Here is a 17478-nt window from a genome sequence, read left to right as displayed (position 1 = left end):
GTTTTGGCTATGTTACACCACAGCTCACCATAGCAAAATGACACAGACTGCAGGAGTCATGAGAGAAATTAATTTGGTCTCCATGTTCATAAAAACATGAATATTCTCATTTCACCAGTGAAAAACCTGAGTAGATAATAATTTTGTAGAAACACATCAATCCACAGCCTAAAAAGGTCCTGACTGAGCTGATTCAGGGCATATAAGCCAAACTGGTGGAATTTTTTGGCTATTCCAAGTGCCCTCTCTGATACCCTGAGGCCTTTTTTTCCCTGAGATGCAGGATGCTGAGTGATAAGCATGCCACTTTCCACTTGGAAGCAGGAAACAGCATCCAGGTTTTCCTATTCCTGGTGTTTTGGTTCATGTGCAGGGCAGGGGGATGTTTCCATAAACTCCTTAATCAGTTGTGAAAGAAGCCCAGAAATTCCTGGGCAAAGGAAAGCCTTTCTGTGAGAGCTGTAATAACTATCATTAAATAACTTCAGAGAATCACAGAATGGTTTGGGTTGGAAGGGACCTTAAAGATTATCCAGCTCCAGCCCCAAATTTATTTCTTTTTCTAGACAAAGATAAAGGATAAAAGGTATCCTCAGCCTTTTTGACTTTTTGCTAAAATCCTGATTTACCACGTGTGCTATAAAAGTCTGTTCACACTTTTTTACACCCAGGTACTGTTACAATTGCATTCCCACCCTTTCCTGGAATTTTTGCTGATGAGACACAGCTCAGTAGCTGTTGTGAGAATCACAGACACCCCCTTATGTTTGAAGGCTTCTCACTCTGCTTTATGAGCATCTTTTCCTCAATTAAGTTGACGATGATTATTTAAAACAGTTGATTTTGGCCACATTCCAAAATATAAGTCTTAACACAGCTCTATTTCCCAGTGGTCTCATTAATTACTTGAGCTTCTAAGAGCATCTAAAAGATTTGCAGTTAGAGTGTCGCTTTCCTTTTTTTAGGGGCAATAAGGGATGTAATGCTTTAGTTGCCTTTTGAAATGCTTGCTGTGATTCTCCAACAGGAATCAGGCAAGTAATAATATGAGAGAGGGACTTGCTTCTTTTAGAGTGCCTGTGCCCCAGTTCCCAAAATAGGATGTGTTTCTGCCCATTGTGGGTTTTGATTATGTGTTTTAAGTCCATCCCTGTAACACATAATGAAACAATATAATCACATTTTACATCTGGAGTAGGAAATCCAGTTTACACCAGAATGCTCTTTTACAGTGAGAATTTTGTGATTCAGCAAATTCAGTATTTTTTCCGTGCTCAGTTAACTGCCTTTAATCTGGTTTGGTGCTTCAGTGTTGGTATAATAAGCAGATCAAATATAGCTGAATGCTTGAATCAAAGTGGATTCCACTGATTTTAATCCATCTTCCCATTGTGTTCTGTGAGTCACTCTTTGGTCTACCTTTATCCCTTAAAAAAAAAATTGCCTTGTGCTGTGATGAACCATGAGAAATGCTTTAATAGTGAGGGATTTTTCTGATTTAAATGCCATCTGTCATCTGTCCTGAGCCCTCCCACACTGCAGCCACTGCTCTGATATTGTTGCTTCCTGCTGGTGGGATTGTGAAGCCCACAAATCTGTCACCCAACCCCTCCTTCCAGTTCCAGGTGTAATCTCCTGTTATTTATGGTGATGTGCAGAGGAAAGAGATCCTTCTGCTCCAAGGACTGGGGAGTATCTGTGTTGTTCAACACTCCCCACTGCTGTGATTTTGACTCTTCTTTCAGAGCCTCTAGGAGTGACATCTCATGTTTAGTGCCATTCTCAAACACTGCCATGCTTTAGAAATTATTAGAGATTATTCCTATAATAATTAGAAAATTATTAGAGATTATTCCTATGGTAATTAGAAAATTATTAGAAATTATTTCTATAATAACTAGAAAATTATTAGAAATTATTTCTATAATAATTAGAAATAATTAGAATTAGAAATTATTATATTTAAATGTAATTTTTAAAATTGTATTTAAAATTATTTTTTATGTATGTTTGTTCAAACCTACATAACTGGCCATATTTTAAAGGCATAAACTCCTGGTTTTGCTTGCTTTGATTGCTGAGGTTCTTTCATGTGGGAAAGCTTTAAAACTAAGCCCTTGCCAGGCCCTGTGTGTGTGCAAGTTTGAACTTTTCCTGTTTTCTCCAGAGCTGTTTCCTCCTCTCTGTCATACACGTGTGGGAACAGGCTCAGGAATGGTCCAGGAAGTTCAGTAATTTGGGCTCCTCCAAAACCTTTGATGACCTAAGCTGCAGATGATATGAACATTAGTTGTTCATTTAAAATACCTGTGTGCCTGTGGCTCCCAAGTAATTGGGGATGGATGGGAAGGAAGTGCAGAACAAGACTGTTCTTGCTGTTGGGGGAGAGATTTTTCAGGAAGATGCACAAAGGTCCTGCCTTGGAGGAGAAATCCAGTGTGTCTTCCAAAGGAGCTTCCAGAGGGAAGACAAAGATGAGAAAATACAAGATCCTGATTTGGGATTTTTTTTAACTTAATAAGCAGGATAAGCTTTTGATAATCTGAGAGATTTTATGTCCTGGTGTCACCTTACAGAGGAGACATTTATTCCCTTGTTCTACATTTATTTACACTATTATTACATTTATTTACACTATTATTTACATATATATTTATAAACTTTCAGTAATCTGCAAGACTTTATCTCCTGGTGTCACCTTACAAACATTTATTGTTCCACAGCTCTGTTCTATGTAAGATTTTTGTGTCACATCACACAAGCTGTTGGGTTTTCCTTCTGATTCTTGATGTATTCCCACAAAAAGCATCCACAGCCCCTTGCCAAGCTGTTGCCAAATGCTCTCTCAGTGTTGATGGCTGCAGATATTTTGGCAGGAGGTTTTTCTCCCTTGGTTTAGACATCCAGAGGATGTCTGGAGATCCGTGGTGAGTCAGAAGTTGTCAGGAGCCCTCAGAGAGCAAGTCAGCATGTCAATTCTGAATTCAGTCACTGAGGTGTTGGGGTTGCCTCTCCAATGGGTCTGGTTTGGGATTTCTCTTTGGGATTTTTTGGCCTTACAGCACCCAACTGCAGCTTCCTTCCTGCAGCATGGAATGGATGCTCCCTTTGGATTTATCTGTGCATGTGCCTCTTTAGGCTTCCTTTGTACCAAGTTTTTGTGGTATTTCAATCAGTAATAAATGTATTTGCCTTTGCTTAAGTTGCAAAGGTGCAGATGGAGCAGAACATCAGGAGTTTTATTTTTTTTTGGTCTACAAGACAGGATGGGGAATGTCCAGGGGTCCTGTTTAGACTAGAAATAAGTAAAATGTAGTAAGGAATGAAGACTTTATCTTGAGTGTGAAGGTTTAGACACCTTAGCCCCAAACATGATTGAGCACCAGCAACTGGGAGCAACTTTTTTGGAGGTGGTTCTGGAGCAACTATTGGCAAATATGTGGAATGCTGTCAGTGTAATTTGAATATGTTGTTCAGACTTCTAAGATGTCTGCCCCTGCATCAAAAGAAAATGATTGCTCCTTTTAGTTGTAAATAAATTCACATTTTAGTTGAGGACACTTGTGGAAGTGGAGAGCAGAAACAGCAATTTATTATTAGATCTGTCACTTTAAAATATATTCCCACTTTGATTCTGCTTTGAAGCATTCTCCTTTGAAGCAGCATTAAAGTATTTAAATATGTACGAGTCCTAGCAGGGGGAGATTACAAGTTGTGACACTGTGTAACCTTGGGGTTTTTTCTATTTTTGCATTTTTTTTCCCAGGGGAATTACCATAAGTGTTTTTTTATTGCTTGGAATAAAAATGGCCATCTACTTAAAGCTGCGTAAAGATATTTTTTTCCCCACTGATGGAAAAAAATTTAAAGGTGTTTGCGTATGAAGTGAAAACTAGTTTGGATAATTAATTACACCCTAGTTTGTCATGAAGCTCCTGTCCAACAATTTTTAGGGTATTTCTTACAAAAGCATATATATATAGATATATATATTGCTCTTTATTTCCATGTTTGCTCCTAATTGCACAGCACGAAGCCTGCATTGTGAGCTGCAGAGTGGGGTTGGTTTTCATGCTGATTGTACTTCACATAAACCATTGTCAGGAAAACCTCTGCAGTCAAGGCAAAATCACAAAATCACTGGGTGATTTATTCCTGTAGGTTAGAAAAGCACCAAGCATAACGAGATCGATGTCTCACGAAGATAAGAGCAGGGAAAACATCCTTGCCCAATATACCCTGTGGGGTAAAATGCACTTGGAAATTGTGAAATGCTGATGAAATTCACGGGCTTGGTTCCGTGCCTGTGCTGGCCCTGTGTCTGCAGCAGGATGCTGCTCCCAGGCTGGATTCTCACCCTTGCAGGGCCAGGAGGAGAGGCTGGGAGCCAGGACAGCTCTGAGCAGCACCCAGCCAGCTCCTTTGAATTGCGTGGCTGTGTGCTTGGAGATAAGTAAATGAATTCACCAACCTTTGCCTGCAGGATTTATCATCTCAGATGCCTGGGACTCCCGTGTGCTGCTGTGCTGAGAGCTGTAGATTCACAGAGTTATTTCTCAGTGATCAGAACATGCTAGCTCCGTGTCTTTCAACCCTTCAGGGGGAAAACGAGATGTTTTTCTTTCAGGCACTTCCATAAAATGTGTTTAAAACACATAATAGTCTAATAGCTTATTCCAGAAATTAAAGAGGAAAAGATTCTGCTCGTGTCACTGCAACATGGAGTGTAGTAGAGAGGACCAGAAATTCAAACCTGGAAGAGCCATGAGGAGTAAATTCCCTTTATCTAAAAACTGTACCTGGGAAACAGCAGCATCACAGATTCCTCCTGCAGAAAGGCTGGAGAAGGGACTTTGTGAAAAGGCACGAAGGGATAGGACAGGGGGACATGGCTTTAAGATGGCTGGGGTAGATTCAGATTGGATTTTGGGAATTTCTTCCCAAAAAATCCAAGAAATTCCTCCCTGGGAGGGTGGGCAGGCCCTGGCACAGGGTGCCCAGAGAAGCTGTGGCTGCCCCTGGATCCCTGGCAGTGCCCAAGGCCAGACTGGAGCAACCTGGGACAGTGGAAAATGTCCCTGCCCATGGCAGGGGTGGCAATGGATGTGTTTTAAAGTCCCTTCCCAGCCAAATAATTCTGTGATTCTGTGATGATTTGCCTTAAGTGATATCACTGAAGTCATCTGTTACCTGGTTTTGTTTTACAGAGGCCAAAAAAACACAGAGCTAATTCCAGAAAACAAATCAGTTTAAAGGTTAAGGAAAAACATCAGCAAGACAGAATGCTGTTAAATTAAAAAAAAAAAAAAACAAAAAACAAAAAAAAAAAAACCCAAGAGAAAAAGATGCCATACATCATAAGCATTTTGGGAAAATAATTCACTTTATATGTGGGGAGAATCAGTGTTCATCTCCTCCCTGCATTTTATAAAATAATCACTTCCAGGTTTTTACATTGAATCTTTTAGAAAAGACCACAGCAAAAATGAACAAAAAAAAAAAAAAAAAAAAAAAAAAACCAAAAAACCAAAAAACAAAAACAAGCAATCTGTTACATCAATACAGGTATTGTATTTCAGTAATGTGAATGTGAAACTATCAACAAGCAGTTTACAGATGTAGAGACCATTAAAATAGCCTAACTAAGTGTGAGCCCATCTATGGATGTGTAGGGACCATAAATTCCAACTGCATCCTCTGATAATCCACACAAAATTAGATTTCCAAAGGCCATGATGTCAGTGTGTCCCAGATGAGCCTCCTCAGCTCCCGTGGAGGGATGGGATCTGTTGGGGACCAAGGAACCAGAGCAAAAATTAAGTGATTTCCTGAGCTCTAACTCTGGTAAGGAACAGTTGTCATGCTGCTGAGGGTGTTTCTTTAATGGGCAGAACCATCTCCAAGGAAAGGTTTGCCCACCCTGCCTTGGTGGGTAACGTGGTGTTTTGTTTTGTTGTGCAGAAGTGAAGATGCACTCAACCAGATGGCTGTCACTCCCTTCCCACTGCCTTCAGGCTCCCACTCTGCCATTGAGGTAAGGTTTGTGGGCTCTTGTTTTTAATTAGAGACTGCTAAATTGGATAGATTAATCATAATTAGCAGCTCGTGATATGTTTGAGCACCTTGTCTAATTAAACCCGGGGTCATAAAATGCATTGGGTAGAGACTTGGCCTAAATGGCTTATTTTGCCCTGTCTCTTTTTTATTGATCTGGTTGTCCTGGCAGACCTGCATGGCATTAACAGCAGCTATTAAACAGGGAGGAAGAGCAGGCTCCAAATAAAACCTTGGCACCTCCTCCACATTAAAACCTTGTCCTGCTCCTCTTCCAGCTGCTCCCAGTAGTTGTGCTGAGGTAGTTCTGCCTGGAGTAATCTTCCAATGCAAAAACAGTCTCAGTGTGGTAATGTTGCAGGTGTTTTTGGTGATTTTTGTTGCTGTCTCAGCCCCAGTGCAGACTGATTGCTCCCCTGTGCACCAGGAATCCCTGCAGTCACCACACTCGTTATCATTTTGACATCTCAATAACGCTGTAACTAAATTTTCTAGATAAACTACACGGTTAGCCTCGCTGTTGCTTTTTTAATTCTATTTCTATCTGAGCTAATAAAGCAAAAGATGTTTTGTAATTCAATTGGGGTTTGGTCTTGCCTCAATAAATCCATGTGCATTGAACTCCTGGTATTTCCATGAGCGTGGCTGGGATCCCTCAGCACGGGGCCACGCGAGGTAAGGCTGGATGCATCTCCTGTTTGCACTCTTGCTGTTGTTCTCCAGATTCTCTTACCTCTGCTGGCTGCTTCTTGCAGGCCTGGTGCTGCACAGAGCAAGAACTGCTCGTGTTTTGTTTGGATCTCAGTCATTTGTGGACAGTGCTTTGGCTTTTCCTTCTCTCCTCCACACCAGCAGCATGTCCCAGGTGTAGCTGGTGGTTTATAAATTACTCAACAATTCACAGAGTTCATTTTATTTTTAATACCTGCATTTGTTCCCAGCTTTGTTTAATATTTGTGCCTTCAGGAGGTAGCACAAAGCTTTGTTTAGGCACAGTCTGTCCTGTGGTCAACTGGCTGTAATTAGGCTCTACCCAAGTTTGTCTTTGTTTGCCTTTAGAGGTAGGTGCTTTTGGGTTGAGTTTCATGCATTAATGGCAAGTTCTGACTATTTACATTATGTTTGTTTTATAAGTAAATACAGGTTTTTACTTCTAGCTGGTATCTTTTCATTATATAAAATCAACATAACCAAATATAGTGATGTTATACAGAAGTTTACATTGCTTTCTTTGGCAGCTCTTCCTCTCTTTAAATAAAGAAAAAATAGCCTTATATCTTGAAAAGATATCTTCAAATATCTTTGAAATACCACATAAATATTTAACATTGTGTGTTACATGCACCCTACATGTAACTTGTCAGATCACATTAAACAGCCTGGCTGGTGGAATGGAATATTAGGGTGCCAGAGTTACCATGGATTAACTGTGTTAGTTTTCTTTCTCTTGATCTTTATCTTATCTCTTTATCTGCTGCTTATCTCTTTATCTTTGTATGAAAAGTGATAAACAGTAAATACACCTTAAATCAGGATCTTGCAGGACAGGATAAGACTGTGTTGTGGTGTGATACTGAGGGCAAGCCACCAGAAACAGAGTATATTAAATATTAATTGCTGTAAAATGGGGTTTTAGAAGTTTCAATAACCAGAAAGCCACAGAAGGAGGTTTGTTTTGGTTTGGTTTTTTTTTTGCAATAGTGAACAGAGGTGCTTTGTCCTCCCAAGTGGTGGTTGAGACATTTGAGTTTACATTTACTTAAATGTATAATGTCTAATGAAAAATCAGAAATAGTTTTGTTTCTAGGCCTAAAGATTCCAGGGGAGGCCACAAAGCTGCTGCAGGGCTGGAGCCAGGAATTTTGGGAATATCTTGTGGTGCTTTTCCATGGTTTTCCCAAGCTGTGTGAAGGAAACTGGGACTCCTTTACTGTGTGGAGCATGGGACAGAGGGCTGGAGAAAGGCTCTTCATACCAAGTCCACAGCTTTCACAGTTGACAGGGATTAGTCTGGCCTTGAGAGCTGCCCCTGAGTGCAGTTTTGGGAATATCTTGTGGTGCTTTCTGTCAGCCAAGTGGGAACCAAGGTCTGCCTTCCCAGGGTTACATGCCTCATTCACCTCCTGACATTGGGATTATATCAGCTTTCATTGTGGATCTTTCCACCTTGTTGTGCTGCCCCTTGTCTAAAAAATACAACAGAAAAGGGTAAAACTGTCCAATATTTCTGTATAGCTGTTTTGGGGGCCCAGAGCTCTGTTTAAAAGCTGTTGTCAATCCTTTCTCCCAGGACCACAGTGGCACTGAACCTGCAAGTGGCGAGGAAGACCCGAGTTTGGAAGTTGTCATGAAAAGTTTGACTGATGAGGAATCCAACAAAGCTGTGAGTGATGTAAGGCAATATTTAATTTGATTAGAGTTCAGAATGTGGAGGCTCACTCAGCTTCATTGGTTTTCTCTGCCTTTTTATTGGAGTGTTGCAGCACTTTTGTCAAATAACATCCAGTACATGTAAAAGCAGAATCAAATTCAGCTTTATGTACCCAGCCTGTTTTCATGAACTGAGCACTCAGTAAAACTTGTTAAAATACCAAGATAAGAGTTTCCACGTAGCATTTTGGCCCTCTCTTGGGTTCTTGGTGAGGCAGGGGATTGGGTTTCCACTTCTGCCATCCACGTGTGACAAACTTTAGAAAAAGCCTGGTCTGTAAATCATACTCTCATTTGTATTCATAGCTTCATAAATTCTACGGCAAAGATGTCTATTATCATAATCTAGTCTTGCCTCCTGAATAACACAGCTATAGAGTTGCTCTCAGTGATTTCTGCATCGAGGCCATAACTTGTGGTTTAATGTGGTTCTGTCAGTGTGCACTGTAATAAATACTGAACTTCTCATTGACACAGATGGAGATTTTTGTTGTTTGATAGGTCAGGATTATGCATTATCAGGAATCTGGAAGTCCTTCAGGGTGCAGCTCTGATTTCTTCGTTTTAGATGCTGTGTTAAAAATTTAAAATGGAAAACAGTAAACATGACTAAGCTTGAGGTACCTCAGAATTTGCTGAGAGGGCCTTTTTGCTGTGTGTCCTCAGCTAAGGAAATCTGGCATTTCTGGGTGTTTTTCCTCTTAGATGTCTTCTTCCTGCTCCATCATGTCTCTTGCAAGAAGTGTCTTGGGGTTTGCAAATATAAATTGAGTATACATAATGCTCTGTAGATAGTGAGTGTTTAATTAATGAGTCTGCAAATTCCAAGAGTTAGGATGTGTTATGTGCTATTCAAGCATCAGAATTAATCACCTATGGATTGATTTATGTCCCTAATGGATTACTAAAAGGTTGAGTTATTGCTGTTTGGTAGCCCAGTGCTGATTCCTCTGATGGGCTGGAATATAAAGGAATCAGAGTTTCCCTGTATGTATTTGCAGGTGTCACTCACCTGGTATTATTGCAGTTCTTGCTCAACTTGGCAAGAAATTTCAGAGGGATTACAAGGTAATAGGAGAAATTGCTCAAAGACTGAAGCAGATAAAAATACATAATATATGTTATACAAAAGTGAACTTTTTGTGTAGGCCATGGTACTGTGCAGCTCTTTGAGTGGTGTTAGAGGAGGGGTGAATTTAATGGGAAAATCCAGCAACCCAAGGTAGGTGTGGAGGGAAGAAGCCTCTGTAACCACAGGAAACCCAGAATAGATTGGCAGCAAGAAAGAAGGGAACTGTGGAGCCAAAGGGCACAAGTTGAAAGGTAAAAGAAAAGAAGGAAAAAGAGTTGTCCCAAACAGAGCAATGGCAGAGAGGTAAGAGAAGGCAGAGGCCCGCTCTCAGAAAAGTGCTGGAATTCCTGGAGACCCAGCTGCTCATCCCATAATGCCTTCAGCTGGGCCAGCCTTTGGTTTAGGGGAATAAGTGGATGAAAAATAATGGCAAAAGCCAGTTTCATAATTTCAGAGTGTTCTTACCATAAGGATTTAATTCTATCTGGGGAATATTTCTGAGTGAATCTCAGTTTTGGGAGTGTGCTGATGGTTCTGGCCTCAAGGGAGTTTTTTCTTAACTGCCATTAAGACTTGACTCTGCAGTGCAGCACAACAGAAATTGGTGGTTTTGGGAAGGGAGATTTGTCTTGCAGTCTTCTAGTGAAGGAAAAGAAAACAGAGCTTTGTTTTTCACAGCATGATGTTGCTACCAGAGCCTCAGTGCCACTTCACCATTGTTTCTGAATTTCTCAGTCACGTGTCAGGAGAAATCAGGAATGTAAAAGTAAACAAGTAAGATCAAGTTCACTGAGTAAATAAAAAGTCTGTGCTTATCAGCAGAGATCTTCCACAAGTATGTACAGCTCAAAGCATGGGCAGGATGTCTCACCAAGTGACAGCTGTAATAAAAGGAAAGTTAAAAAATTCTCATCGTTCTCTGTTCATCTGTTGCTGATAAATTTGTCAGTCTCTCACAACATACTCTTTGTTGCCACTTCATCACTTTAAAAGCTATAAAGTTGTATAATGGACATCACTGTAGGCTTGGATGATAAGAAGGGAGAAGGAAAACAACTTTGTTTCTGAACTGGAGCCAGTGGAAGTGTTAGGCAAAGTCCGTGTGTTTATTAGCTGAAGCTTGAGGTGGCCTCCTGGAAGGTCCTGGGTTTCTCAGGATTGAAGAAATCTGATTTTCTATAAGGTGTGCTTGGAAAAGAATTGGTGGAGGGGGCTTTGAGATGCTCCTGGAAGATTTAATCTGACAAAGTGAAAATAGTATGTGAGAATGGATTCATTTGCCTTTAAAGGTTTGAACTTGGAACAATGATCTTTCTTCACAACAAACAGAAAACAAATCCTTGATAGTGGCAAAGAGGGGGGGCTGTGTAAAAGTGCTTTTGGATGGAGTTGAGGGGGTTGACTTTGATTAAACCAGTGGGGCTGCAGGCTTTTGACAAATGCTGAGTGTATTTGGTGCTCATTTTGTTCAGCTACCTCTAACACAGTTAAAAGATCTGGGAGATGTAAAGGTGGTGCCTGGTGCTTACTTGTGGTGCAAGATGAAGCTTCAGATTTTAGCCACATACCACAATGAAAAAGGGAAGTATGAAGTAATTTTTCATTGCTCATTAAAACAATCTCTCAGAAAATGACAAAGCAGTCTTCCATTCCTCCCCTGACACCTCTGATAATACAATGAGATCACCCCTTTATCTTTTTTTCCTGTTACCCTTTTGAATAGTAGTTGCAGTTGTAGAGTTACAGCAAGCTTGGAGAAAATTCAAGGGGGGAAAAAAAGATCCTGTGGGGGTTGGGATCTTTTAACTGAATAAAACTCCAGCAAACAAGGCCAGTAGTTCCAAGCTGAGTTACCTACAATTCTGTTTACTTTTCTTTAATGTAGAAATTTTCATCTAAATTAGAAATTATTTCTGAGATGCAGAGTAACTTTTGAATATTTTGAGGTAATCTTTGGAAGTTGGTGCTTAGTTTTTCTGCAAACTAGGCTGTTGATCAGGAGTTTTTAATATGGGATAAGAAAAATAACTATTACTTGGATCAAAGTGGTGCAAGTTTAATGAAGAACTAACAAGAGAGGGCACTGTACCTGTCTGGAAGTAGTTGTAAAAGTAGGATATCAAAATATATTTTCGTGTATTGCAAAGGTAGAGAAATAAATTAGGCTGCAAATGGAGCCAGTGATTGAAGTACCATTGTTGGAGATTTTTTAAATGAGGCTGGAGGATGCATTTTAAGCAGCTGCTTTATTTAGAAGAGCCAAAAAAGGAGGGGGAGGAGAGAAGAGATGACTTGGAACCCCTTCCTGCTGTGGGCACTGAGGGGTCCCTATACACAGCTTGGGAATTGCTGTCCCAGCCATTCCAGAGCTTCCTACAGCTCCGGAACAACACAGAGCACGTGTGGTACCTCCTCCCCAAAAATCCCTGCTGTGCACTGCATGCCTCAGAGCTGAGGGGTGTGATTTTAATAACTCCTGATATTCCCTGTGCTCACTGCAGCTTTGCCTCTTATAAGTTTTGGGCTTCAGCTTTGCTTGGTGGTACAAATGGATTTACGTGGAGAAATCCTGGAATCTCAGACTGGTTTGGATTGGGAGGGACCTTAAATTCCACCCAGTGTCACCCCTGCCATGGCAGGGACACCTTCCTCTGTCCCAGGCTGCTCCAGCCTGGCTTTGGGCACTTCCAGGGATTCAGGGGCAGCCACAGCTGCTCTGGGAATTCCATCCCAGGGAACAATTCCTGCCCTGTATCCCATCCATCCCTGCCCTCTGGAAGCCATTCCCTGTGTCCTGTCCCTCCAAAACATCACTGGATTTCTCTGGAATCATCATTCTGAGTTTTGGAGGGTATTTTGTTGAAGCTAATGAGACATTTTCAATACACCTCGCTCTTCTTTTTTGGACTTTTTAGGATGTGAAATGTAAAGCTGACACACCAGTGGTGGCAGATGAGCAGGAGACAGAGGAGCAGCTCCCAGAAAATGTATGTGTGCTCAGGAAAATGTTTGTCTTCATATTAACCAGCAAGGGAGAGTTCTGAGGGCTTGATTTGGTTGAAGATTGAGTGATTCATGGTGGGAAGGGATTAACTGGGAAGACATTAAAATAATTTTATTGATGGGGATGTAAAAATGACTGGCTCCTCTTCAAATGTGTGGAAATTGCTTGTTTTCCTTCTATTGATTTGGAGGATTTCGTGAGGCACAATAATCAGCAGCTGATGACAGTGACCTCACCACATCACAGTAATTAATAACTGATCTCTCTTGCTTCTGCTTTGCTTTTAGGTGCTCAGCCAGATCAAACAGCCCAAATCTTCCATGAAAGTCCCAGTGAGCTCCCAGGAGGCTCCCCTGGAGCCAGCACCTCCTTACCTTTCTCCAGAGGCAGAAGTCACCAGCCGTGGTAGGAACCAGCAATTTTGTCACAATGTTGTGTATTTTTAGCACCCTAACCCAAAATAGGTGTTTTCATTTTGTTTTCCAGATAAATTCTGCTGAAGTTTCATTCCTTTGAACATCCAGTGACCTATTCTGTTATTTCATAATGTGTATTTTTTTCTCCTGTCACAATTTTTGATAGCTTGGAGTTGTCTTCAGTTGTTTTTCTTGACTTTTACATACAAAGATGATTTTGTTTTCGATTGAAATAGAAGGAAAGACAATTTGGGACATGCTGTTCATTCCATGGTGCTGGAATATGGATTTATCTGTCCTGAAAGGAATACTCCCTTTCCATCATGATCTGAATTGTAGAGGTTAAAACTGAATTAGATGTCCTCACAGGCTTTTACTGGCAGCATTTATTCCCAGAACTTAAGTCACTCTGGTTTAGAGACTTCAGAAGTGACTCAGAGTGATCCTCTAGTTCAATTTTATGAAGGTGAACAGCAAAAAAAACCTTAATTGCACCATTTCTTTGGTGGTTCTCATTTTCTTATCGTGTTGTGTGACTTTTTCCTGCCCTTTTGATGTTCTCAGGTGTCTTTCCACCTCCACTGCCTGTGGACCCAGCCACTTGTCCCATAGTTCCAGGGCAGGAGATGATCATAGAGATCTCCAAGGGTCGCTCAGGCCTCGGGCTCAGCATCGTCGGGGGCAAAGACACTCCACTGGTGAGTTCCTGTTAAAATAATGTTTGCTGCAGACAGAGATAGAGAAAACATGGAAAAGAATAATGCCCTTCATAGGTAATTGCTCTAAGAAATTGTTGAAGGCAGGGAGGACAAGCCAGCTATAACCTCCAGTAAGAAACTGGTAATTTTGCCTTGTGTCAGATCAGATGATGCTCCTGTTAAAATTGTTTGTGTTTCAGTGGTGTTTCTGCTGTGGTCAGAGGTTGCAAATGTGTTTTCTTTTTATTTAACCATTGTGAAGCAGGAGTTGGAATGGCTGGACTAGAAATTAATGTTGCAGAGGTAGAGCTGTCTCAGCAAGGATAACACCTCTGTCTTGAGAGCAGAAATGCTCAGTAGCTGTTTAAACAAATTGTGATTTATCTGCCTGCCAGCAAAAGCCCTTGCAGAATAGAGGTAAACCAGAGGTAATCTTTTATTGCTTTCTGTGTCTTTTGGCTTAATCTGACTCCTGGATATGCTGTTTTTTAAAAAAATCATCTTCAGATGAATTAAAATCCATCAGTTCAAGTGTGAGCTCAGCAAATTAGTGATGCTGAGCCCCATAAATCCTTCTCTGCCTCTGCTCTTGCTGTCTCCTCTCCACTTCCCATTTGAGAGATGCTTTGCAACAGTGTAAGAGAAGCCAGATTGGGGTTTTTTAAATGTCAAATTCAGTCCTTTCAGTAAACAAGTCTCTGTTGCAGAGGTGTCTTTGCTGGGTTCTCCTGAATTCCCTGACACAGAGACTCTTCAGGCAGTGGAACTGCTCTGGTACATGCAGCTTTTCCCCAAAATATCACAGTGGTGCATCATTAAGCATCAAAGTGTCAGCAGGTACAGACAGTTGAAATGTAGCAGTCTTCTTCCAGGGCAAAAAAAAAAAAAAAAAAAAAAAAAAATTGAAAGGAAAGAAGAAGGGAAGTCAAAAAGAAGAAATTTTTGTTTTGCAGAGCGTGGGCTGTATTTTTTGCAGCATTAAAGCTGAAGTTGGAAGAAGCTCATGTTTTGGTCCCATTTATCCCAGTCTCCAGTTTTGTAAAGCTGGGATGAATTGCTCTGTTTCCCATGGAGATGGAGCTGGGTTATTTTTCACTCTTTCCAGCCCTGCACAGTTTTGTCTCCAGTCCCCTTTCTTTTGTCAAGCTCCTCAGTGTTGAGTAAATTCAAATAAGTTGCTCAGTGTTAGTCATCTCCCTGCTTTTTCATTTAACTGGAATTTGGAAATAATACATGGCAGTCTGTCAGATGCAATATGGTGTGTGTCTTTAATGAGATTTTAATATAAATAAATGAAAATTGTAAATAACTGCTATACGGAGCAGATGGGAAAAATGCAAAGGTTTTTATTCTTTAAATTGAGTAAATGGTTTTGGTTAAGTATTATGCTTTCATTAGTTTATTCATTAAAGTGTCCTCCTAGGAGTCGATTTTAAAAGTCTATGCACTGGGGTGCAGTAACAAGCCATGAAGGAGGGAGGTCCAACTCCCCACTTTTCAGATCCTCAGCTTACAGGACTTACCCAAAAATGAGTCCCTGTTTCTTCTCATAATTCTGAATCTGCTCATTGAAAGGCAAGAAATGGTGTTTCATAGGAAACAAGGTGCTTTTGGGAAACCACAGCCTAACCTGATCATTTGCCATGTGCACAGACCCTCTCTGGGATTCTCCATAACTTCCTGCTCCAGGGCAGCCCCTTCTCCTCAAGGCAGGATCTCAGGGTGGGATCACAAAATCCTGGAAGAGTTTGGGTTGGAAACCTTAAAGATCTTCCACTTGCAACCCCCTGCCATGGGCAGGGAATCTCCCATTTTTCTGTCTTCTGATCTCCAAATTACTTTGATGTCTTCTTTTTTTTTTTTTTTGGTGGGGTTTTTTTCGGGTTGTTTTTTTTTTTTTTTTTTTTTTTTTTTCCCTGGAGTCAGAAAACCTTTTGTAAAGAGTTGAAACACGTGACATAATGAGGAGTAAAAGCAAATACTGCTCAGGGCTGTTGGAAAGTTTCTGTCTCTCTGAGTTTCATGGCTTAGGGAGAAAATATAACAAAACAGCTCCGTGGAGCTGAGTGATGGATGTGTCTTGCTCTCTGTCATTTGGTTTTAACTCACTTACACAGATGGACATCTTTTGTATTTTAAAAAAGGCAAGATCAAAGGAGCTCATCAGTCCTGGAGGTCTTGTGTGGCAGAAATTTTGTGTCCAAGATTCACTGTTTGGTGCAGTGCAGAGAAATTAGGATGACTTGTAATTGGCTTCAGCAGAAGTGCCTACAAAGCCCTGAAGGACATGAACCCCAGCTCCTGGGATCTCAGAAGGAATTTATCAGCATGGGGGAAGCCAGGAATGCTGCTCAGAACATGTCAAGTCTAAAATGGACATGACAAGTCTGTAAAGGCCTCACCCATGTTGTACTAAAATGTTCTTGATCTAAAAATGCTGAGCTGAGGGTGCTCAACAGCAGCTCACATGGGATGGGAAAGATCTCAGAATATTTTATATCTTCTTAGAGCACAAGATGTACAAGACCCAGCTTTTGGAATAATAAATCTGGCAGCCAGGGACAGGCTGCTTCGAAATGAAATATAGAGTGCAACTTTTAAGTCATAACCTCAGGAATCTCATCAGGAATCACCAAGTAGAGACTTGAAAAATACAACCCGTGAGCAGGGAGGTTAATTTGTTCAGGAGGTTGGAAAGTGATGTCTTAACCCCTGTGAAATGTTTTTTGGTGAGGAGATGTCCATCCCCTTTAACTGCAAACCCTTTCCAGTGATGTATTATAAAGCAGGGCTGGGGCTCTGTGCTTGGGGAAGGAAAGATGTTCTTGCAGGAAAGGCATGGCCAAGGAAGGGCTGTCCTTGGGAATTGTCTTCATGTTGTTGATCTTCAGACTGCTCTGGAGCACTTCTATTTCATTTCCCTCTAAGTGCTTATTTTTTATAAAGTATTTTTTTCTTCACTCACTTTCATTTCACCTTCCCACATACCCCTGAGAGAACACAACACATGGCCTCTGCTTTAAAGCAATTAAAGTGCAGAGTGGAGCTGGCTGAAGCACAGGGCTTTCAGTTTCTGATTTTTTCTTTTTTTTTGGTTGTAGTCCAATCAAACTTGTAAAAGTAACCTCAGAGTGGGAATTTAAAACAGGGGGAAAAAAAAAAGAAGTGTTTTCAGAAACATCCCCAAAATTAAGTTTGAGGCTCCCCAGGACAGGCATGAGATTTTCATTCTAAATCCTCAGAGAACAAGGCATCAAGGAGTTGTTTTAAACTGTATTCATCCAGATGGGATGAGGACTTTGTCCAGAGAGGCTGTGGGTGTTGAGCAGGGCTTAGATCAGCCTGGCCTAGGGGAAGGTGTCCCATGGCAGGAGATGGAATGACGTGGGCTCTAAAGTCCCTCCCAGCCCAAATCATCCTATGATTCTCTGAAATCCCATTATCACCCCGGAGTGGGTGAATGCTGCCCAGTTCACAACTTGCAATGAATTTCTGTAACCCAGGATAGTGAATTTTCAGGGATTTGATTCCTGGCAGCGCATGGAAGAGGCACTGCTCTAAGATACAAACATTTTCTTTGCAGGGTGGGGGCACTGCTCTGCTGCCAGATGAATAATTTAGTGAGGGTCGAGTTGATTACTGGTGGTTATTGACTCTGGCCTTGCTGCCTGGCTGATTGAGACACTCAGACGTGCCAGAGGGCATTCAGCAGTTTCAAGGCTGGTTTGGGGATGTTCCTCCAGGCAGGGTTAGAGAACCTGGGAGGGAGGAGGGCTCAGAGGCTCAGCTGGGGCTGGAAATCAC

General features: G+C 41.2%; 1 protein-coding gene across 1 annotated transcript in view; it reads left to right on the top strand.

Annotated features, from left to right (window-relative positions):
- PATJ (PATJ crumbs cell polarity complex component) overlaps positions 1–17478 on the top strand; it is a 134416-nt gene that overhangs the window by 87534 nt on the left and 29404 nt on the right. Inside the window, exons 28-32 of the mRNA XM_021542668.2 lie at positions 5962–6034; positions 8345–8446; positions 12472–12543; positions 12848–12965; positions 13541–13674. Of these exons, the coding sequence (XP_021398343.2) occupies positions 5962–6034; positions 8345–8446; positions 12472–12543; positions 12848–12965; positions 13541–13674 (499 nt within the window). The remainder of the gene's footprint in view (positions 1–5961; positions 6035–8344; positions 8447–12471; positions 12544–12847; positions 12966–13540; positions 13675–17478) is intronic.

Source organism: Lonchura striata, chromosome 9, assembly GCF_046129695.1.
Source record: "Lonchura striata isolate bLonStr1 chromosome 9, bLonStr1.mat, whole genome shotgun sequence".
In the NCBI taxonomy this organism is placed as follows: domain Eukaryota; kingdom Metazoa; phylum Chordata; class Aves; order Passeriformes; family Estrildidae; genus Lonchura; species Lonchura striata.
The sequence above is the reverse complement of the archived record's forward strand: the minus strand, read 5'-3'. Positions and strand labels throughout refer to the sequence as shown.